The sequence below is a fragment of the Pongo pygmaeus genome, chromosome 13, assembly GCF_028885625.2.
Source record: "Pongo pygmaeus isolate AG05252 chromosome 13, NHGRI_mPonPyg2-v2.0_pri, whole genome shotgun sequence".
In the NCBI taxonomy this organism is placed as follows: Eukaryota; Metazoa; Chordata; class Mammalia; order Primates; family Hominidae; genus Pongo; species Pongo pygmaeus.
In genome coordinates, this window is record NC_072386.2 from 38,176,378 (window position 1) to 38,200,982 (window position 24,605).

At 39.0% G+C, this 24,605-nt stretch overlaps 1 protein-coding gene across 4 annotated transcripts in view; it reads right to left on the minus strand.

Moving 5' to 3' along the window:
• DENND4C (DENN domain containing 4C) overlaps window positions 1-24,605 on the minus strand; it is a 140,646-nt gene that overhangs the window by 78,925 nt on the left and 37,116 nt on the right. For 3 of the 4 annotated variants that reach the window (XM_054502081.2, XM_054502083.2, XM_054502082.1), the window contains 4 exons: window positions 18,754-19,075; window positions 8,322-8,574; window positions 6,703-6,772; window positions 4,457-4,629 (listed from right to left, as the gene is read on the minus strand). In XM_054502081.2, coding sequence (XP_054358056.1) covers window positions 4,457-4,629; window positions 6,703-6,772; window positions 8,322-8,574; window positions 18,754-19,058 — 801 coding nt within the window. In that variant the 5' untranslated portion in view covers window positions 19,059-19,075. Of the gene's footprint in view, window positions 1-4,456; window positions 4,630-6,702; window positions 6,773-8,321; window positions 8,575-18,753; window positions 19,076-24,605 lie in introns of those variants that run through there. The other variant, XM_054502086.2, reaches the window with a different exon arrangement.

Below are 24,605 nucleotides of genomic sequence, written 5' to 3' on the forward strand. Positions count from 1 at the left end.
GAGACAGGGTTTCACCATGTTATCCAGGATGGTCTCGATCTCCTGACCTCATGATCCGCCCACCTCAGCCTTCCAAAGTGCTGGGATTACAGGCGTGCGCCACTGCGCCCGGCCTAATTTTTTCTATTTTTGGTAGAGACGAGGTTTCACTGTGTTAGCCAGGATGGTCTTTATCTCCTGACCTGGTGATCCACCCGCCTTGGCCTCCCAAACTGCTGGGATTATAGGCGTGAGCCACTGCACCCGGCCTGTGATTTTTTTTAAATTGGGGTAAAATATACATAACATAAAACGTACCACTTCCAACCATTTTCAAGTGTACAATTCACTGGTATTAAGTACCATCACAATGCAGTGCACCCAGTAGCACTATTCATTTCCAGAACTTTTTTCATTACCCCAAACAAAAGATCTGTAACCCTTAAACGGTAACTTCCCATTCTCTTGCCCTCAATCCAAGTCCCTGGTAATCTCTATTGTACTTTCTCTCTCTATAAGGGTAGCTATTCTAGGTACCTCCTATAAGAGGAATCATACAAAATTTATGCTTTTGTGTCTGGCTTATTTCACTTAGAATAATGTTTTTAAGATTCACCTATATTGTAGCACATACCTGAATTTCATTCCTTGTTAAGGAATAAATCATAATTCCATCATATATATATATATACACCATATTTTGTGTATCCATTCATACGTTGATGCATGTTTGGGTTGTTTCCACCTTCTGCCTATCGTGAATAACCCTGCTACAAACTCTGGCATACAAGTATCTGTTTGAGTCTCTGCTTTCAATTATTTTAGGTATATGCCTAGGCATGAAACTGCTCGATCGTATGGTAATTCTAAGTTTAACTTTTGGAGGAGCTGCCAAACCATTTTCCACAGCAGCAGCATTTGACTTTCTCATCAGCAATGTTGACAGGTTCAATTCCTCCACACCCTTGCCTCGTATGACACAAGATAGAGCTGACACTCCTCTGTCTTGAAACTCTTTATTCCTTTGCTGTCTTTGACAGTACAAATTTCTCTTTGTTTTCTGGCTACTTCTCTCTTTCCTATACTAGATCCAGTTACGTCGCCCATCATTTAAATACTAGCATTCCCTAAGGTTCTAACTTCACACTTCTGTTTGGAACATTTCATTCTCTCATGGTTTTAACTATAATCATGATACTAACAAAACACAAGTCTTTATCTCTAGGTCTACCTGACCTCTCCCCTGAACCTCAGACTCCTATTTTCAAAATGACTACTCAATAATCTCCACCTAGATGTCATACAGGCGTCTCAAACCAATATTTTCAAAAGTGAACTCATTATCTAAACACTTCATCCAATATTCCTAATCTTACTCAGTTATGCTACACAATTTTCAAGCTAGAAACTTCGAAGTCATGTTCAATTCCACTTCCACTTACCACATATCAAAGCAACTACTGAAGCCCTAACTGGTCTCAAGTCAGAAGAGAAAGTATTTTAGTGAAAAATACACTGAAGAAACAGTCCTTCAGAGGTAATATCTGATCCTTCAAAAGTTCCCCATTACAGGTAAAATGCCACAGTCCGTATAAGTGGCATGAAGCTCTCAATTCCTCACAGTACCTGCTGTTGCTATTCAACAATACAGAGCTGCCAGGCATATAGACTAGTTCATAATTTTGTGCTTTTGTGTATTTTGTTTAGCCTTGGTACTTCCTCTGATCTGCCCATTCCTTAAAACACTGCAAAGAAATTCTATCACTATACCCATCCCCTTCTCCCAACAATCAATCCTTACCTCCATATTTTATAAATCTTGCCAACTGTTTAGTCATTATATATATCACAGGAACCCTTGCCTTTACACACACAACATTCCCAGATACAATTATTTCAAAGTGATCTCAAAGTTTTTAACTCATCCCCTTCTCCCAATAATCAATCCTTACTTCTGTATTTTATAAATTTTGCCAACTGTTTTTTCATTATATATAACCCTTACCTTTATACACACAATATTCCCAGATATAATTATTTCAAAGTGATCTCAAAGTTTTTAACAAGCAATGACAAATGCATAAACATAAATTTTACACACCTCAATGCTTACATGTCAATATCCCCTAAACAATGAATAAGCCAAGCAGATGACCTAGTACCCACATCTCAAATGAGACTTTATTGTTCTCTACTGTCAAAGTATATTAGGTAACTAATGTTTGAAGATCTTAAAATTTTCAGTTATATTTACTACTTTCAGCAGGAGAAATTGTAAATGACTATTAAGCTAACAAGTTAGTAGTGGGCAATCAAGTTAATATTGACCTTCACTCAGTATTTTCTATGTTCCAGGCACTATGCTGGATACTTTACATATATTATCTTTATCACAGTAGTTATAAAGGTGTAGCCTGTACCTGTAGAATGAGGTCACAGATGTATTTTGTTTCATCCACGTGAGTCAGTTCAGATTATGTATTTTTCAATAAAATCGCCTATTAAATTTCCTTAGAAAGTTTTCAATTTCTGCTGGGCACGTTGGCTCACACCTGTAATCCCAGCACTTTGGGAGGCTGAGGCGGGTGGATCACCTGAGGTCAGGAGTTCGAGACCAGCCTGGCCAACATTGTGAAACCCCATCTCAACTAAAAATACAAAAATTAGCCGGGTGTGGTGGCAGGTGCCTGTACTCCCAGCTACTCAGGGGGCCAAGGCAGGAGAATCGCTTGAACCCGGGAGGCGGAGGTTGCAGTGAGCCCAGATTGTGCCATTGCACTCCAGCCTGGGGGACAAGAGCAAGGCTTCATCTCAAAAGAAAGTTTTCAATTTTTAAATTTCTACTGCTATCAGCTTTTTATTCTGAATATTGTTTATTTTTGCCTTCTCTTCTTTATAAATCAGTTTATGTCATTATTACTGTTATATACAATATATGTTTTACATGAGACAATAAATATCTTTTCCCTCCAGTTGTTTTGTCTCTGGTGTTCCATGATAGCACCATGATATAATAAGAGGTGGGATAGGCCAGACATGGTGCCTCATACCTGTATAATCCCAGGACTTTGGGAGGCTGAGGCAGGTGGATCACTTTAGGTCAGGAGTTTGAGACCAGCCTGACCAACAGGGTGAAATCCTGTCTCTACTAAAAAAAAATACAAAATTAGCTGGGTGTGGTGATGCACACCTGTAATCCCACTGCTTAAGAGGTTGAGGCAGGAAAATCACTTGAACCTCGGAGGTGGAGGTTGCAGTGAGCCGAGATCGCGCCACTGCACTCTGGCCTGGGCAACAAGAGTGACATTCCGTCTCAAAAAAAAAGAGGTAGGATTATTTATTTATTTATTTACTTATTTGTTTATTTTTCTCTGCTGCAGATTCAGAGTACATCTTTAATCTGAAGACTCAATTTTTCCATCAACCTTGGAAAACTCTCAACCATTAGCTCTCAGGATGTAGCCTTGTCCTTTTCTAGTCTCTCCTTCAGTAACTCATTAAACGTCTATTAGACCTTCTAGTTCTATCTGCTACATTTTTAAACTCCTTTTATGTTTTACATTTGTATGTACCACATTTAAGGTAACCTATCTTCCACTTCACTAATTATCCCTTCATGTATGTCTTATCTCTGCTATTTTTTTTCTTTTAGAAAGAGTATCACTCTGTAGGCCAGGCTGGAGTGCAATGGTGCAGTCTTAGCTCATTGCAACCTCTGTCTCCCGGGTTCAAGCAACTCTCATGCCTCACCCTCCCGAGTAGCCGGGATTACAGGCGTATACCACCAAGCCTGGCTAATTTTTTGTATTTTCAGTAGAGACGGAGTTGTGCTATGTTGCCCAGGCTGGCCTTGAACTCCTGGCCTGAAGTGATCCACCTGTCTCGGCCTCCCAAAGTGCTGGAATTGCAGGCGTGAGCCACCGCACCTGGCCTTATCTCTGCTGTTTAACCCACTCACTGAATTTTTAATTTTAAGGACCATATTTTTCATTTCTAAGCACTTGATTCTTTTCCCAATCTATTCATTTTTCAAAATATCCTGTTCCTTCCTTGATATTTTGAGCCCCTCCATTAGTTCTTAAGTCATCTCAATGATATTTTAATTTATAACATCCTTTATATTGTCATTCTGTCATTTCAATGTCTTCAGGGTCTAACCCTGCTTTTTAATTGTGTCTGTTGATTCTTTCTATGGTACCTATATCCTTGATCTGTCATAATCATCTCATCTTGACACCTGGGTTTTGAAGGTGTCTATCCAGAGAGACTTTATCTTTGCTTCTGTAGAAGTTCCAGAGGTATCAATATCCTGATAGCAATTTTCATGTTGATTTCTCACCTTGGGGATGACAGCGTAAATTTAAACCAAAATGTATCATGTCCAAATAATCCTAACATTCAAATAAAACTTGTATTAACCTTTTTATGAAATAAAAACATGGACAAAATGTGTTTAATCAATGAGGCAAAAACATACCTTTTTGGCTGAAGAACCTGTCAAGACAAAAGTTGAAAAAACTGGAAGTGGATATTTGGTTTCAGGATCCCAGCACTCAATAGTAGCTCCCATAGGAAGGCAGAAAAGAGGTACATCTGATTCTGAGAGTGGAAATGACTCATAGTCCTCTTCTGGATATCTAAAAATTAAACCTTTTGAAGAATGAGACAACAATAAATTTTTTAAATAGTTACTTTTCCATAAATTGCATATGATAGGTATTAATGGAATATTTTAATGCCAAATTTCATGGCAATACTTGTGTGGTATTTTAAAATTGATTTCCCTCTTGCTATAACAGAAACTAAAATAAGTTTACCCCTGATATTTTACCCATGAATTTATAGTTCATTGTAACATAAAAATGTATTAATATACTAGTTGAGATTCCATTCAACCAATCTTGATCACCAATCTTAATGTATTTTCTTCTACACATGCCAACACCTTGTAGAAAATGGTAAGAAACATACAGAAAAATTTACCAACTATTTCAGTTAGTCTTCTGTGAAAAATTCAGGGAAGAGACAAGTGTTATGAAATAATGCTGAGGCAACAGAAATTATCACAGCCCCTAAACTCATCTTAAGAGAGAAGCAGTGTAAAAGGCATGCAACATGAAAAGTAAACGAGACAGAAACACTGTGACTAAGTACAGAGTACGTTACTGTGACTAAGTACAGAGTACGTGAGACTCAGAAAGTAGGAGCAAGTGACACTTTGAGAACCACAATAAAGCCCCTCAGAATAAATTAGCTACATGGCATCAGTTCATTAACCTCTAAGGTCATCAACATATAGACCATCTCTAAGTGAAAAACTTCAAAATCAGTAGTAGAATTTTGAGCCCAAGTTCAGTATCTAAAACTATTCTAAAATAAGTGTCTCATATCAAATAACTGAATACTTTGGTACAGCTTCTTTCTATAAGTTTTTTAAGTGATACCTTTCCTCCACCACCACCACCACCACCAACAAAAAAATAGGACATCACACACAATCAACATATTACAGCAATATTAACAGTATCACTTTCTTTTTTTTTTTTTTTTTTTTTTGAGACAGAATCTTGCTTTGTCACCCAGGCTGGAGTGCAGTGGTGTGATCTCGGCTCACTGCAACCTCCGCCTCCTGGGTTCAAGCAATTCTCGTGCCTCAGCCTCCCAAGTAGCTGGGACTACAGATGCGTGCCACCACGCCCGGCTAATTTTTGTATTTTTAGTAGAGACGGGGTTTCACCATGTTGGCCAGGCTGGTCTCAAACTCCTGGCCTCAAGCGATCTGCCCACCTCAGTCTCCCAAAGTGCTGGGATTACAGGCGTGAGCCACCATGCCCAGACTATAGCATCAGATTTTAAAATGATACTGAATTTTATACGTTAGTTGTTGCCATTATTTTTATATTATAAATTAAATGGTTTGGTTCATTAGTATGAATGTTTTTATGAAAATCACGATTTTTTTGGATATGAATTTGCCTGACTTCCCTGAAGTAAAACTTTATTTAAAGAACTGTGCATAATCAAAAAGTAATTAGCACTGCTTCTTTTCACAAAGAAGTATTCCAGTATCTTTTCTATTTACAACTGGAGCATACCTGTATTTTCAGTTTTTATCCCACCATACCAGTGGAATGAAGACGTGACACTTAAATCTTTACAGCCCTTGACACTTTAATGTGCAGTAAGAATGTGGCGATAGATTTCTCAAACACTTCATGGCAGAAAAGTTTCTCAGGCCCTCCTCTCCTCCATATAGCTGATTCTTTGCAACAAAGGAGAAAGGAAGCAAGTCCACCTTTCATGGCAAGTAACATGTGGTTTCAAATCAGACACAAAGAGATAAGAGAAGGAAATATAAGAAGTAAAGATGCAGTTTGACACCTTTCTGATTGCCAAAATATAAAAGGTCAGAGAGTAAGCAATTTCCATTATACTGTTAAGTCTATTAACATAGACCAAAAGCTTGAATGTTTATTCCACATATGTTTGCTTTGGATAAATGTTTAAATTAAATTAACAGCATGTTTGGTGGGGTATTAATATATCTTGTATATGTAATGTATTTAAGAAAGCACATATCTTTATATGCTAAAATTATAGATAATTTTATGAATAGATCAATTCTACAAACTACATAAGGGAGCATACTTTGTCTCTTTTAGCCAAATGTTAATATGCACCAATAACTACAGCAATTGAGACAATTTTTTTTAACTCACTTACCAGCCTTATATGCTATTGCATTTGAAGCAGGTACAGACTTCTTATAACACAGAAACACGCTGGAACCCCACTGTAAAACACAAATTAGGTTTATAAAAAGACAAAAGAGTGAAAAGAAATTGATTTTGTTGGATATCAACTAAAGATTCTTATTATTTACTGAGAAGAGTCTATTTAAAACATGTTTATATAATGAACTATGCAGTATAAAATACAGCAAAGCATGAAGTTCAGAACACTAAAATAAAAGAAGAGAGTAAGAAAACAATGCTACAAAAATCAAACTGATATGAAGGCCATTTCAAAAGATTTAGAATTTCGCAATCACTCAGAGATTGCCCCTTCTTGTAAGACACAGCACAAAACGGAGTGTGCACTGGAGCCCAAACTGGGGAAGACTGGGGTCACTGGAGGACTATGAGGTCATCACCTCCAGAGGCAACCCTGTCTTCACTAATTGTTCTGGGTGCATTTGTCATCTCTGCTTATACAACATTAAGCTAATATTAGTTTGACCTGAAGATATTTTTCAAAGTAAATCTGAACCAAAAGTAAGCTGTAGTCTTTAAAAACTATGAATCAAACATTTATGTTCATTTTCTTTAAACAGTAAGTATGCATGGATTGGGTGTGGTGCCTTGCGCCTGTAATCCCAGCACTTTGGGAGGCCCAGGCAGGCAGATGACGAGGTCAAGAGATCAAGACCATCCGAGCCAACCAACATGGTGAAACCCCACCTCTACTAAAAATACAAAAGTAGCTATAGTGGCACACGCCTATAGCCCCAGCTACTTGGGAGGCTGAGGCAGGAGAATCACTTGAACCTGGGAGGTGGAGGTTGCAGTGAGCCAAGATCGCGCCACTGCACTCCAGCCTGGGCGACAGAGCGAGACTCCGTCTGAAAAAAAAAAGTATGCAAAACAGCAATATTTTCTCTTGAGCCCTAGAGTTCAGGAGCATCCTGGGTAACTTAAGGAGACCCTGTCTCAAAAACAAAAACAGGCCGGGCATGGTGGCTCACGCCTGTAATTCTAACACTTTGGGAGGCCAAGGGAGGTGGATCACTTAAGGTCAAGAGTTCAAGACCAGCCTGGCCAACATGATGAAACCCTGTCTCTACTATCCTGTAGTCCCAGCTACTCGGGAGGCTAAGGTGGGAAGATCACTTGAGCCTGGTGTGGGGGTCAAGGCTGCAGTGAGCTGTGATCACACCACTGTACTCCAGCCTGGGCGACAAAGCAAGACCCTGTCTCAAAAAAATAAAAAAACAAACGAATGAATGAATGAATGAATGTAAGGAGAGCTTCTACCCACTCTAACCCCACAGTTGTCCCTGAAGACACCACTGAAATCCAAAAGTGAATAAAACCTTTGTTAATGTAATACAGACAATATTAGGATTTACTCTCTCAAAAATATCTCTGACTTAAAGATGAAATTATTATAAATCATGGGATAGGATTTTAAAAATTATTATAAATCATAAAAATTAGGAAACAATAAAAACAAGCATCATGAAAATATAAAATGTGAGTATATACCCAACAGTAAACAGGAATCCAAAACGTATCCCTTTTTGTTTTCATATGAAACTTTAAAGATGAAAACTTTATTCTTACCATTCCACAATTTAAGTTTTTGTCAACTTTGCAGAAGGTATGAGGAGGAGTTTCTCCTTTACTGGTTACAATAACACAGATATCAGTTACAGCCAAGGAATTCTGGGGTCGAACTGGAGGAGCCCTTCGATAAGTGATAAAGATTCTTTGTGAAGTAGTTGAACTATTGTTGACATTGGCACAGCGACCATAGGGTGTGGCTAGGATCACTTCACATCCTGGAATAAGCCGTTCTTTCCCTTCATATAGAACTCTGCATGGCAGGAAGGGGAAGAAATAGATATAGATACATGCATACACACATACATATGTACATATATATCGTACATGCATTTCAGGTTAATGCTGGTTTTCTTCTTGAAACCAAAGAAAATTTTTTTGGTCTCTCCTATTGTTTCCCAAATCTTCACTAGAAACCAAAATTAAAATTATTCTTTTGGGAACTACAAGTTTCTAAACTATTTTTCAAAAGCCAAAACATAATTTAAGAAGTGTAAACAGGATTGAACAACTTGATTTTGTATTGCTTATTACAAGAAACATATGAAAAAAAAAAGGGGCAACACCACAAACATCTTCAGGTCAATCCCTAGAAGTTTCACCAAATATTCAGATGTTTTCATAAAAATTCGCTTCATAATTTGTCAATTTTTTAGCTTTAAAAATCCTCTGAAAACTATAAAACGTTATTTAAAGAAATTAAAGAGCTGAATAAATAAGACATCTCATGCTTATGGCCAAAAAGACAATGATGGCAATACCCTCAAATAGATTAATGAAAATTGAATTAATTTGATTAATGAAAACTGAAAAATGAATTAATGAAAATTGATAAGATGGCAATACCCCCAAATAGATTAATAAAGTCAATGCAATTCCTATCTAAATTCCAGCTGCCTTTGGCAATACCCTCAAATAGATCAATAAATTCAATGCAATTCCTATTTAAAATCCCAGCTGCTTTTGTTTTTTCTTGTCAAAGCAATCTGGAAAAAGAAGAAAGTTGGAGGACTCACACTTCTCTACTTCAAAACTACTACACATCTACAGTAATCAGTGCAATATACTGGCATAAGAATAAACATATAGATCAACAGAATAAAATGGAGAGTCCAAAATTAAGCCCTTATATTTGCAGTCAATTGATTTCAACAAGAGTGCCAAGACAATGCAATCAGGAAGGAATAGTCTTTTCAATAAGTAGTGTTGTAATAATTGGATATCCACCTGCAAAAGCATGAAGCTGGACCCCTCCCTTATACTACTCATCAGAAAACTAAAAATGGATCAAAATCAATGTAAGAACTATAGCACTCTTTGAAAAACAGAAATAAATCTTTGTGACCTTAGGTTAGACAAAGCCTTCTTAGATATGACACCAAAAGCACAAGCAGCTAAACATGTTAAGTGAAAAAAAAAAAAAAAGTCACAAAGACCACATACAGTGATTCAGTTTTTAAGAAATGTCCAGAATAGGCAAATCTATACAGACAGAAAGTAGATTAATAGTTACCTAGGGGCAGAAGGTGGGAAAGAATACTAAACAGTAACTGCTAATGGGTATGGGGTTTCTTTTTAGGGTGATGAAAATGTTCTAAAATTAATTGTGGTGGTAGCTGCATAACTCTGTAAACAATACTAAAAACCATTGAATTGTACACTTTAAGTAAGTAAACTGTATGACATGTGAATTGTATCTCCATAAAGCTGTTAAAGCCCAACTAATATTAAAATGTACTATAAAGCCTCTATATTTAAATCAGGGGAGTATTAGCAAGGAAGTGAACAGAAAGACAATGAAACAGAAGAAAAATCTAGTATATCATGAAGGTAATTTCTCAATATACTAAGGGAAGAATGGATTTTTAAATGTAATAATCAGGACTTAGATAACTGGATTGTTATTTGGAAAAAAATATTATTTGGAAAAAAATAAAATTCTGTCTATACTTCACACTGCACACCAGAAGGGGATCCCCCGGTGGATCACAGATCTAAACATAAGGAATTAAATCATACTAGTGCTAAAAGTATACCTAGCAGTGGGAAAAGACTATGACTCAAAACCCAGTAGCAATAAAATATGGGAGTAGAAAAATAAACTACATAAAATAAACGTTACATGACAATGAACACCATAAGCCAAGATAAAAGACAAACTGACTGAAGAAAATACTTGGCAACTTATTTCACAAAAAGCTCATCTTCCTAACATATAAAAAATTTCCTTTAAAAAAATCAAGGTAAAGAAAGATTAAAAATCTGTTTATAGTATAAGCAAAAGAAAAAAGAAAATTGCCCCTTAAACTTATGGAGCAATGATTAACCTCAATGAAATTACTCTGATACACCATTAATCTCTGTGAGATTGACAAAAAATATAAAAGTCAGACCACATACTTTGTTGATGGGATGTGCATTAAAAAAAACACATATATGGCAGAATATAAAATGGTACAAACACAATAAAGAAAACTTTAGTAACATTTAACAAAATTATTTACACATTTATCTTTTAATCCAGCAATTTTTTCTAGGATCTACCTGAAAACATACCTCCACAAATACATAACAATAAAGGCACATTTATTCATCAAAGCATTCTTTTAATAGCACAAAACTGAGAACAACCCAAATGTCCATCAGTAGAGGTTTCGTTGAATAAAGTAAATACATGCACACAAATAAGTATTATACAGTCACACACAAAAAATGAGAAAGATCTTATATTCAGATACAGAGTGATTGCCAGTACATACTCTTAGTTGAAAAAGGCAAAGTACAAAATAGGGCATAGAGTATCTACATTTTGTTTAAGAGAAAGAAATAGGCTAGGCACACTGGCTCCTGCTTCCTTTCAATTAGCTTAGCAAACAAATGAAAAAAAATGTCAATTTGTAGGTGACAAGTATATTGTTCATTATTCTACAGTCTATCATCTAGGAGAAAAGGATACTTGTGTTTATTATAATAGTTTATAAACTTTTCATATGTTTGAAATTTCTCAAAAAACAAAAGAGCTGGAGAAACAAATCAGTTGAAAGCCAATGAATCTGAGAAAGGGAAGAAAATAAGAACGTCGTATGGTCTATGATTCTGTGTCTCAAGAAATGCATCTGGGTGGGCGCAGTGGCTCACACCTGTAATCCTAGCACTTTGGGAGACAGAAGTGGGCGGATCACCTGAGGTTGGGAGTTCGCGAGCAGCCTGACCAACATGGAAAAACACCATCTCTACTAAAAATAAAAAATTAGCCAGGCATGGTGGCAGGTGCCTGTAGTCCCAGCTACTGGCGGGGGTGGGGGCAGGGGGGTGCGGAAGTGAGCCAAGATCGGGCCATTGCACTCCGGCCTGAGCAACAAGAGCGAAACTCTGTCTCAAAAAAAAAAAAAAGAAAGAAAGAAAAAAGAAATGCATCTGATATATAAGATAACATACTGCCCTGTTTAAATTATACTATACAGTCATGCACCACATAATGATGATGCAAGCACAGACTGCATATACTATGGTGGTGCCATAGATTATAATGGAGCTGAGAAATTCTTATCACCTAGTATTTACAATACTATACCTTTTATCATTACTTTAGAGTATATTCCTACTTACAAAAAAAGTTAACTGTAAAACAGTCTCAGGCAGGTCCTTCAGGAGGTATTCCAGAAGGCACTCTTATCATAGAAGACAGCTCTATGTGGGTTACTGCCCCTGAAGACCTTCCAGTGGGACAAGATGTGGCGGTGGAAGGCAGAGATAGTGATGATCCTGACTCTGTAGGGCTAGGCTAACATGTGTCTTTTTATCTTAATTTTTAACAAATTAGTTTAAACAGTTAAAAAAAAAAAATCCAGGCACAGTAGTTCATATCTATAATCCCAGTACTTTGAGGGGCCAATGCAGAATTGCTTGAGGCCAGGAGTTCAAGAACAGCCTGGGCAACACAGGAGGACCTCATCTTTGCAAAAAAATTTCAAAATAAGAAAATAAAAACTGGTCAGAGGCAGTGGCTCATGCCTGTAATCCTAGCACTTTGGGAGGTCAAGATGGGTGGATCACTTGAGGTCAGGAGTTCAAAAGCAGCCTGGCTAATATGGTGAAACCCTGTCTCTACTGAAAATAAAAAAAAATTAGCCAGGTGTGGTGGCAGATGTCTGTAATTGCAGCTACTCGGGAGGTTGAGGCAGGAGAATCACCTGAACCCAGGAAGCAGAGATTGTAGTGAGCCCCAATCATACCACTGCACTCCAGCCTGGGAGACAGAGTGAGACTCTGTCTCAAAAAAAAAAAGAGAAGAAAAAAAGAAAAAGAAAAGAAAAACCAAAAATAAAGTTTAAAAACCAAGCTAGTGCCAGCTATTCAGCAGGCTGAGGCAGGAGAAGGATCACTTGAGCCGAGGAGTGCAATGCTAGCCTGGGCAACAAGGCAAGACCCCGTTTTTGTTTTTGTTTTTGTTTTAAATTTTTGCCAGGCATGGTGGCACATGCCTGTAATCCCAGCACTTTGGGAGGCCGAGGCAAGCAGATCACTTCAGCTCAGGAGTTCCAGACCAGCCTGGGCAACATGGCAAAACCCCATCTCTACAAAAAGAAAATTAGCCAGGAGTGGTGGCATGCACTTGTACTTCAGCTACTCAGGAAGCTGAGGTGAAAGGATTATCGCCTGAGCCCAGGAGGTGGAGGCTGCAGTGAGCCTAGACTATGCCACTGCACTCCAGCCTGGGCAACAAAGTGAGACCCTGTCTCAAAAAAAAAAAAAAATAAAAGAATAAATTTTTAAAATAAAATTTTAAAATAGAAAAAAAATAAAATAAGGATTTACAGAAAGAAAAATATTTTTGTACAGCTGATGGTAAGTTTTAAACTATTATTACAAAAGAATCAAAAAAATTAACAAAAACTTTAAAAGTTTATAAAGTAAAAAGGTTATAATAAGCTAAAGTTAATTTACTGAAGTCTATAGTAGTGTACAGTAATGTCCTAGGCCTTCATATTCACTCAACACTCACTCACTGACTCACCTAGAGCAACTTCCAGTCCTGCAAGGTCCATTCATGGTAAGTGCCCTATATAGGTGTGACTTATTTTTTATGCCAGATTTTACTGTACCTTTTCTATGTTTAGATATACATATACTCACCACTGTGTAAGTTGCCTACAGTATCTATTACCCCAGTAACATGCTGTACAGGTTTGCAGCCAAGAAAAATAGGCTATAGTTGTATATGTAGTAAGCTACGCCACCTAGGTTTGTGTATGTACACTCTACCATGTTCACACAATGACAAAATCGCCATAGAACACATTTCTCAGAATGTATTCCCATCATTAAGTGATACATGATTGTACTTTATAGTATATATGATATTTGTATGGGAATATCAGATTTTACATATTTTAACTTAACATCTTTTCTAGAGAAAAGTACTATTTTTATAAATACCTCATCTCAGTTTATAAAACAGTAAAAAAGACAAAAGTTTAGCAACAGTGTTTTGTGTTAAATTTAATGAGATGGGTGCCTGTATTTCCAGTAGCTAATAGGCTTTCCTACTGTAAATACAGAAGCTAATAGGTTTTCCAAACCCCTTCACACTAGAGCGAGGAAAGAGTCGGGGGAAAGTGAGGAGAACAGGCCAAAACATTTAAGTCACCAAACATTAACAATTATTTGATCTGGAGAGAAATATTAACCATCATGATTAGCTTAAGGACAACCATACACTCTAGCAAACCTATATCAATAAACTACTGTAACAAAAATTAGAAGCCTTAGGAACTGCAAGATGTGTATGAAAAAGCCACTTGCAATCTGAAAGTACCTACATATAATTACGTAAGTCATCATTTCATTTTTGAGTTGTACCACAGGCAACAACAATCTTTCAGAGATTCACATCTTTCAGTTATGACTGTATGGGAGAAGGGGCAGGTGGGCTTGTCAAAAGATGGACTCTAACAGATGACTGGCCCGGCACAGTGGCTCACTCCTGTAATCTCAGCACTTTGGGAGGCCGAAGTGAGCAGATTGCTTGAGTCCAGGAGCTCAAGACTAGCCTGGGCAACATGCGAAACCCCACCTCTACAAAAACTACAAAAACTTAGCCAGGTATGGTGGTGCTTGCCTGTAGTCCCAGCTACTCGGGAGGCTGAGGTGGGAGGACCACCTGAGCCCAGAAGGCGGAGGCTGCAGTAAGCTGTGATCGCACCATTGCACTGCAGCCTGAGCAACCACAGTGAGACACTGTCTCAAAAAAATTCTCCTTATTTTTATATATAAAAAAACAATGTTTTTAATTAAAAAAAGATGCCTAAAAGAGGGAACAGTGAATGCTGGAACACAAAATAAGTACCTGGCTGGTTTCCCTTCAACTAACATGGAGGTTACCACAATTTTATCCTACATCCTCAAGGATATATATTACCTATGTTCTTAAGGAAACCATAGAGAAAAAAAAACAGAACAATAAAATCATTAATGTCACTCCACTGCAACCAATACTCTGTGTTTACACCCATTTTAACTTACTTTCTTCTTCTCAAAGGAAAAGCCCCTTCCGGGGGGGCACAGGGGCTCATGCCTGTAACCTCAACACTTTGGGAGGCAGAGGCAGGTGGATCACGAGGTCAGGAGTTCAAGACCAGCCTGGCCAACATGGTGAAACCCCGTCTCTACTAAAAATACAAAAGTTAGCTGGGCGTGGTGGTGGGTGCCTATAATCCCAGCTACTAGGGAGGCTGAGGCAGAGAATTGCTTGAACCCAAGAGGCGGAGGTTGCAGTGAGCCCAGATCGCACCACTGCACTCCAGCCTGGACAGAGCGAGACTCTGTCAAAAAAAAAAAAAAAAAAAAAGGAAGGAAGGGAAGAAGGGAGGAAGGGAGGAAGGGAGGAAGGAAGGAAGGAAGGAAGGAAGGCAGGAAGGCAAGCAGGCAGGCCCGTCCCTTCCACTAAAAGCTAATCCATTCACCTATACTGTCAACATCATCCCTTCAATAATTTTATTCTACAAAATATCTCCTCTTTTTCCTATATTTCCTACCCTTCCTTCTGCACTGATTTCTTCCTTCAATATGAAAATGTTCTAGGTTATTCCCTGAGAGGAAGGTTAAAAAATAACCCTGGAATTCATATATCTTCACCCTCTAGGTATTTTAAACCATTGTTTAAAATTTTGTTAAAAATAGATTTTGTTAAAAATTTTTGTTAAAAATGGTAAAAAACCATTGTTAAAAATTTTGTTAAAAATAGATTTTTTTTTTCTTCTGAGACAGGGTCTTTTGCTCTGTTGCCCATGCTGGAGTGCTACAGTGGCACAATCAGAGCCACTCCTGGGCTCCAGTGATCCTCCCACCTCAGCCTTCTGAGTAGCTAGGACTACATGTGCATGCCATGCCACCACACCTCGCTAATTTTTCTTTTCTTTTTTTTTTTCTTTTTTTTGTCTTGAGAAGGATTTTCACTCTGTTGCCCAGGCTGGAGCCCAGTGACGCAATCTTGGCTCACTGCAACCTCCACCTCCTGGGTTCAAGTGATTCTCCTGCCTCAGCCTCCCGAGTGGCAGGAACTACAGGCACTCGCCACCATGCCCAACTAATTTTTGTATTTTTTTAGTAGAGAGGGGGTTTCACCATGTCGGACAGGCTGGTCTTGAACTCCTGACCACAAGTGATCGGCTTGCCTCCGCCTCCCAAAGTGCTGGGATTACAGGCGTGAACCACCACACCAGGTCCTTGCTCATTTTTATTTTTATTTTTTGTGAACTCCTGGCCTCAAGCAATCCTCCTCCCACCTCAGCCTCCCAAAGCGTTGGGATTACAGGTGTAAGCCACCACACTGGACCAAAATACAGATTGTGATTCAGTAGGTTTGGAATAGTGCCTAAGTTTCTGAGTTTCTAACAAGCTTCCAGGTCTTTTGGATAATACTGGTCCATGGGCTACAATTTGAATAGTTAGGCCCTTAACTATCTTCCTGTTCCCTTAAAGCCAAGCTTCTGGGGGGGCGGAGGTGGGGGAGCCTTTATTACTCCAATTCCCAATCATTTCTGAACCCTGTCTTTCTAACCTGGCTCATATGCTCAATGACCCGATAAAGCTGAAAGATCACCATCCTAACTATACTGACTTGAAGGAAAACTATAGTAGCTAAACAGGATGGACAATACTAAAGGAGTTAAACGAATGCTGCATAAAGGTCAAGTAAGATAATATAAAGACAAATCATCCTTTGGTTTTAAAAATTTGAAAATGAGGACTTTTTAAACTTTTTTTTTTTTCTCTTTTTCAGCCTGAGTTGTTACACACTCCTTCGTGGATTCCAACTTCTATGGAATATGAGGACCTTTATAACAATTTCACCAGAGCTCTAATGCAACAAGAGTGGGTGATGAGCGTAACAAGTGGTGGTCAAATGGCTACCCCTTAATACCTGAACAACTATAAAGAGAACAATCAGCGGCCAGGTGTGGCAACTCATGCTTGTAACCCCAGCACTTTGGGAGGCAGATCCCCTAAGGTCAGGAGTTCAAGACCAGCCTTGCCAATATGGTGAAACCCCGTCTCCATTACTAAAAATACAAAAATTAGCCGGGCATAGTGGTGCACGCCTGTAATCCTAGCTACTCAAGAGGCTGAGGCAGGAGAATCACTTGAACCCGGGAGGTGGTGGTTGCAGTGAGTCAAGATCGCGCCACTGCACTCCAGCCTGGGCAACGAAGCGAGACTCTGTCTCAAAAACAAACAAACAAAAAACAACCACAACAATAAAAAGAGAACAACCAGCAACCAAGTGTTAAAACAAAAGGAAAAAAGGCTTCATGAATTAGAAAAATTTGGATATGTGATGATATTAAGGAATTAATCATTTTTTAAGGTATGGTATCATAGTTATATTAAAAGAAAGATTCAACAAAAGAAAATCAATGTAATACATGACACTAAGAGAACAAAGGAAGAAAAAGTACATGATCATCTCAATTAACAAAAGGCATTTGACAAAATTTAACACACTTTCATGATAAAATTTCCCAGAAAACTAGGAATAGAAGAAAATTTCCTCAACATGATAAATGGTATTTAAGGAATATTTACAGTTAACACCATACTCAATAGTAAAAGACTGAAAGCTTTCCACCTAAAATCAGGAATGAGACAAGATGCCTGCTTTCACCACTGCTATTCAACATACTAAAAGTTCTAGCCAGAGTAATTACACACACACACACACACACACACACACACACACACACACACACACACACACACAAAGCATCCAAACCGCAAAGGAAGGAGTAAAACTATTTCTATTTGCAGATGACATGATCCTATATATTTAAAAAAATCCCGAAGAACCCACAAGTTATTAGAACTAATAAATGCGGCAAAGTTGCAAAGTGCAAGATTAGCACACAAAAATCAGCTATTTGTATACACCAGCAACAAACAATCCAAAAATTAAGAAAACAACACTATTTATAATAGAATCCAAAAGAATAGAATACCTAGAAATAAAATTAATCAGATTTAAAAAATACACAATGTTGCTGAAAGAAATTAAAGAAGACCTAAACGAATGGAAAACATTCCACGTTCACAAGCCGAATAATTTAATATTGTAAAGATGACAATACTCTGCAGATTAATCTAAAGTTAATGTAATCTCTATCAAAATTCCTACTACACATTTTGTATAAATAGACAAGCTGATCCTAAAATACTTGCCAGGATGTTCCCAAATATCTATAATATATTTTAGTAATGGTAATGATAATAAACAAAACACCCCAATACATCACATGTATATATGGTAAAGTATTATAGGTATTCTAAAAGCACATCCTTTTTACAGAAGAGTCAAGGTAGCCATTTGGGGAAAGGGTGGACCTTTGCAGGCATTTACTAAAAAGAATGTCCTTCACTGGTAGACTAGATACTAGATACTTCATGAAAACTGTAGCACTTATCTGTAAACACCCTCCTCCCAGCATTGAAAGCCACACAGTACAACTGTATTTAAAATAGGACTGCTCTTTAGTTAAACAAGTACAGGTCTTCACAAAAACTCATTACATAACCCAAGCAACTCCTTAAAATGATAGTGTCTTTATTATAGCTTCTCGTTCTATTGTGTTTAATTAATAATCTTACTTGATAAGTACAACAGAAACAAAATGACACTTTAGGGTCTAATGTCTTCATTTCAATATTCTTTTGAAAGCAAATGATCTAACAATTCAAGGCAATGCAAAGAAATTCAGTAAGGGTGGATACTGGCATGTAATAAATTACTATAATGAATCCTGAAGTAACCATAAAACTATCAATAATAATAAACTATCAGTAATAATAAAACTATCAAGGATTTCAAATTCCTACTTCCACGGCCCTTAAATAAATTTTATTCCTTCACTATAGCAAAGAAAATAAGTCACCATACCCAATATCTGTAAGCGGTGGTTTATCTCTCCCTCTCTTATAACAGAGGAAAAGTTCTGGGCTTTTCAGACTTCCATAGTTCAAGTTTGCTTGGAGAGCTGATGGAGTGGCTTCTACACAGGTGTAACCTTCAGGTACTGTTTCTCCAGCTGATTTGATAATAACGGCAATGTCTGTAATTGGAGCTTTAGGTCCAGTTGACTTAGTATCTAAACGATTTATTTCTTGATCCAAAAGAGTAGATGTGTCAGTGAGACCAGCTACAACAAAGTAGTCTGTCACTCTTGGTCCTTTGTCTTCTATCATGGCTGCTACTGTATTTCCTAGAAGAGGGAGGGGAAAGATATCAATAAAATAAAATACTTTATCCTGACAAAAATGAATATCTCCTTGAGTTAACAATCATCAACTAGCACACTTCCCAGCTAGATTTATAATCATATTGTCATTCTGAGAAGAAGGCTGCTTTTATCATCTTGTCAGCTGGTAAAAGCAAAAGTACAAGTTAACAGCATCAATTCATTTGTAACACAACTATAATCTTCTCATATTCTATTAAGGATAATTAAACTGGGGCCGGGCACGATGGCTCATGCCTGTAATCCTAGCACTTTGGGGGGCCAAGGCAAGTGGATCACCTGAGGTCTTAAGTTTGAGACCAGTGTGCCCAACATGGTGAAACCCTGTCTCTACTAAAAATATAAAAATTAGGCTGGGCACGGTGGCTCACACCTATAATCTTAGCACTTTGGGAGGTGGAGGTGGGTGGATCACCTGAGGTCAGGAGTTCGAGACCAGCCTAGCCACCATGGCGAAACCCCATCTCTACAACAATTAAAAAATTAGCTGAGCGTGGTGGGGGGCGCCTATAATTCCAGCTACTCGGGAGGCTGAGGCAGGAGAATCACTTGAACCCAGGGGGCAGAAGCTGCAGTGAGTGGAGATGGCTGCACTTCACTCTAGCCTGGGTGAAAAAGAGAAACTCCATCTCAAAAAATAAATAAAAATAAAAATAAACATTAGCCAGGCGTGGTGGGGTGCGCCTGTTAGTCCCAGCTACTCGGGAGGCTGAGGCATGAGAATCGCCTGACCTTGGAAGGCAGAGGTTTCAGTGAGCCCAAATTGCACCACTGCACTCCAGCCTGGAAGACAGAGTGAGACTCTGTCTCAAAAAAAGAGAGGGAAAAAAAAAAAAAGGCCGGGCCTGGTGGCTCACACCTGTAATCCCTGCACTTTGGGAGGCCAAGGCGGGTGGATCACTTGAGGTCAGGAATTCGACACCAGCCTGGCTAACATGGTGAAAACCCTGTCTCTACTAAAAATACAAAAATTAGCCAGGTGTGGTGGCAGGCACCTGTAATCCCAGCTACTCGGGAGGCTGAGGCAGGAGAATTGCTTGAACCTGGGGGGCAGAGGTTTGCAGTGAGCCAAGATCATGCCACTGCACTCCAGCCTGGACAACAGAGCAGGACTCCATCTCAAAAAAATAATAATACTAAACTGTCAGAGGTGGACTACGGTATTTTCCTTTGAGCAAAATGTACTTAATGAACAATATTCAGACCATTCAAAACATCATTCTAAGTTACAGGAGTCTTAGAGCTCAACTCCACATTTAAATAAATTGAGTGCATCATCAGTCAAGATCCAAGATCAGAAAAATTAAGGTAATAGTAATAAATAGCATTAAAGCAGTTTCTCAACAATCCAGTTAGAACTCTTGTGCTTTATAAGAATTAAACTTTCCATAAACACCATGTAACAATAGCAAAGACTTGGAACCAACCCAAATGTCCAACAATGACAGACTGGATTAAGAAAATGTGGCACATATACACCATGGAATACTATGCAGCCATAAAAAATGATGAGTTCATGTCCTTTGTAGGGACATGGATGAAATTGGAAATCATCATTCTCAGTAAACTATCGCAAAAACAAAAAACCAAACACCGCATATTCTCACTCATAAGTGGGAACTGAACAATGAGAACACATGGACACAGGAAGGAGAACATCACACTCTGGGGACTGTTGTGGGGTGGGGGGAGGGGGGAGGGATAGCTTTAGGAGATATACCTAATGCTAAATGACGAGTTAATGGGTGCAACACACCAGCATGGCACATGTATACATATGTAACTAACCTGCACATTGTGCACATGTACCCTAAAACTTAAAGTATAATAATAATTAAAATAAAATAAATTTTTAAAAAAAGGAATCATTAAATATTTTATATCTAAAAATACCAGATAGACCATAAGAAACAACAACCAATGAAACCATTACCACAATTAAGATAGTGAAACAATGGCCGGGCGTGGTGGCTCACGCCTGTAATCCCAGCACTTTGGGAGGCCGAGGCAGGCGGATCACGAGGTCAGGAGATCGAGACCATCCTGGCTAACACGGTGAAACCCTGTCTCTATTAAAAACACAAAAAATTAGCCGGACGTGGTGGCAGGCGCCTGTGGTCCCAGCTACTCAGAAGGCTGAGGCAGGAGAATGTAGTGAACCCGGGAGGCGGAGCGTGCAGTGAGCCGGAGCGTGCAGTGAGCCGAGATAGCGCCACTGCAGTCCAGCCTGGGTGAAAGAGTTAGACTTTGTCTCAAAAAAAAAAAAAAGATAGTGAAACATATCCAGGCCGGGCACGGTGGCTCACGCCTGTAATCCCAGCACTTTGGAGGCCGAGGAGGGTGCAACGCCTGAGGTTGGGACTTCAAGACCAGCCTGATCAACGTGGAGAAATCCCAACTCTACTAAAAATACAAAATTAGCTGGGTGTGGTGGCGCATGCCTGTAATCCCAGCTACTCAGGAGTCTGAGGTAGGAGAATCGCTTGAACCCAGGAGGCAGAGGCTGCGGTGAGCCGAGATCGCACCATTGCACTCCAGCCTGGGCAACAAGAGCAAAATTCCGTCTCAAAAAACAAAAGAAACATACCCATCAACACCAACATTTTCTTGTTCCTCCTTCATTATCTCTCCTGCTCAGGCAAAAAGTTATCAGCTTCCTATCGTTATAGATAAGTTTCTAGAATTTATATAATAAGTAGACTCATACAGTATCTATTATTTTTTCTCTGGCTTCTTTACTCATCATAATTATTTTGTGATAAGTCCATGTTATTGCTTATATCAACAGTTCATTCCCTTTTATTACTGAGTGGTATTCTACTGTATGAATATACCACAATGTTTATCCATTCACCTGTATTAATAGACATTTAGGTTATTTCCCATGTGAAACTATCACAAATAAAGCTGCTGTGAATACCCATGTACAAATCTTATGGACATAATGCTTTCATTTGTCTTGGGAAAATTCCTAAAACAGGATGGCTGGATTAAGTGTATATAGTTCTAAAAAACTGCCAAATAGTTTTCTAAAGGGAGTGTACCATTTTTTTCACTCTTGTCAGCTTTGAGAGTTCCAATTGTTCTACATCCTCTTCAACACGTTGTAAGATCAGTCTTTTTAATTTAGACATTCTAATCAGTATGTACTGATATCAACTTCTGGTTTTAACTTGCAATTACTATTGATGCTGGACATCTTTTCATTAATTTATTTTCCATCCATATATCTTCTTTGGTGAAATTTCTGTTCAAATCTTTTGTCCATTTTTTTTAACTGAGTTGTTTTCTCATGAATTTTGAGTTCTTTATGTATTCTTGAGACAAGTCATCTATCAGACATATGCTTTGCAAATATTTTCTCCCAGTCTGCGGCTTGTGTTTTTATTCTCTTACAGTGTCTTATGAAAAACAGAGGTTTTTGATGAACTCCAATTTATTAACCTATTCTCTTACAGATCATGCTTGTAATGTCATAAGAAATCACGTCAGCCAAGCATGGTGGCTTACGCCTATAATTCCTGTACTTTGGGAGGCCAAGGTGGGTGGATCACCTGAGGTCAGGAGTTCCAGACCAGCCCAGCCAACATGGTGAAACCCCGTGTCTACTAAAAAATACAAAAATTGCCGGGCGCGGTGGCTCACGCCTGTAATCCCAGCACTTTGGGAGGCTGAGGCAGGTGGATCACGAGGTCAGGAGATTGAGACCATCTGGCTAACCTGGTGAAACTCTGTTTCTACTAAAAAACAGCAAAATTAGCCTGGCATGGTGGCGGCGGGCGCCTGTAGTCCCAGCTACTTTGGAGGCTGAGGCAGGAGAATGGCGTGAACCCAGGAGGCGGAGCTTGCAGTGAGCCAAGATAGTGCCACTGCACTCCAGCCGGGGTGACAGAGCGAGACTCCATCTCAAAAAAAAAAAAAAAAAATACAAAAATTAGCAGGGCATGGTGGGAGGCTGAGACAGGAGAATCACTTGAACCCAGGAGGCAGAGGCTGCAGTGAGCCAAGATCGCGCCACTGCGCTCCAACCTGGGCGACAGAGCAAGACTCCGTCTCAAAAAATAAAAATAAAAAAAACATGTCTAATCCAATGTCATAAAGAAAACATTTCCCACACATTTTCTTCTAAATGTTTTATAATTTTAGGTTTTACATTTAGGTCTACGATACATTTTAAACTGATTTTTGCATATGGCATGAGGTATAAATGAAGATTCATTTTTTTACATATGGATATCCCATTTTTCAAGGACCCTGTGTTGAAAAAACTATTCTGGCCAGGCACATTGGCTCATGCCTCTAATCCCAGCACTTTGGGAGGCCAAGGTGGGAGGGAGGATTGCTTAAGTCCAGTAGTTCAAGACCAGCCTGGGAAACGTTTTAAGACCTCGTTTTTTTTTTTTGTTTTTTTTTTTTTTTTGAGATGGAGTTTCGTTCTTGTTGCCCAGGCAGGAGTGCAATGGCGCGATCTTGGCTCACCGCAACCTCCGCCTCCCAGGTTCAAGTGATTCTCTTGCCTCAGCCTTCTGAGTAGCTGGGATTACAGGAATGTCCCACCACGCCTGGCTAATTCTGTATTTTTTGTAGAGACAGGCTTTCTCCATGTTGGCCAGGCTGGTCTCAAACTCTCGACCTCAGGTGATCCGCCCACCTTGGCCTCCCAAAGTGCTGGGATTGTAGGCGTGAGCCACCACGCCTGGCCCAGTCTCTCTTTTATTTAAAAAAAAAAAAAGAAAATACTATCCTTTCTCCACTGTAATGACTTCATATCTTTGTTCAAAAGTCAATTGCTCAACATGTGCACCCAATTTATTTCTAGATTCTTTATTCTGTTCCATTGATCTATGTGTCTATATGCTAGTACTACATGGTTCTGATTACTGTAGCTTTATAATTAGTCCTGAAATCAGGCAGCCTTAGCTTTGAAAGCTGTTCTTTCTCTGTTTCCTTTTTTCTTTTTTTTTTTGAGATGGCGTTTCGCTCTTTTTGCCCAGGCTGGAGTGCAATGGCGTGATCTCGACTCACCGCAACCTTCGCCTCCCAGGTTCAAGCAATTCTCCTGCCTCAGCCTCCCGAGTAGCTGGGATTACAGGCATGCGCCACCACTCCAGCGAATTTTGCATTTGTAGTAGAGACGGGGTTTCTCCATGTTGGTCAGGCTGGTCTTTAACTCACGACCTCAGGTGATCTACCCGCCTCAGCCTCCCAAAGTGCTGGGATTACAGGCGTGAGCCACCTCACTGGGCCTGACTGCTCTTCTTTTTCAAAATTGTTTTGACTATACTAGGTCCCTTGCATTTCAATAAGCAATTTAGAATCCACTTACTGGCCAGAGGTGGTAGCTCACACCTGTAATTCCAGCAATCTGGAAGGCCAGAGGTAGGTGGATCACTTGAGGCCAGGAGTTCAAGAACAGCCTGGCCAACATAGACAAACCCGGTCTTTACTAAAAATACAAAAAATTAGTGGGGCTTGGTGGAATACATCTGTAATC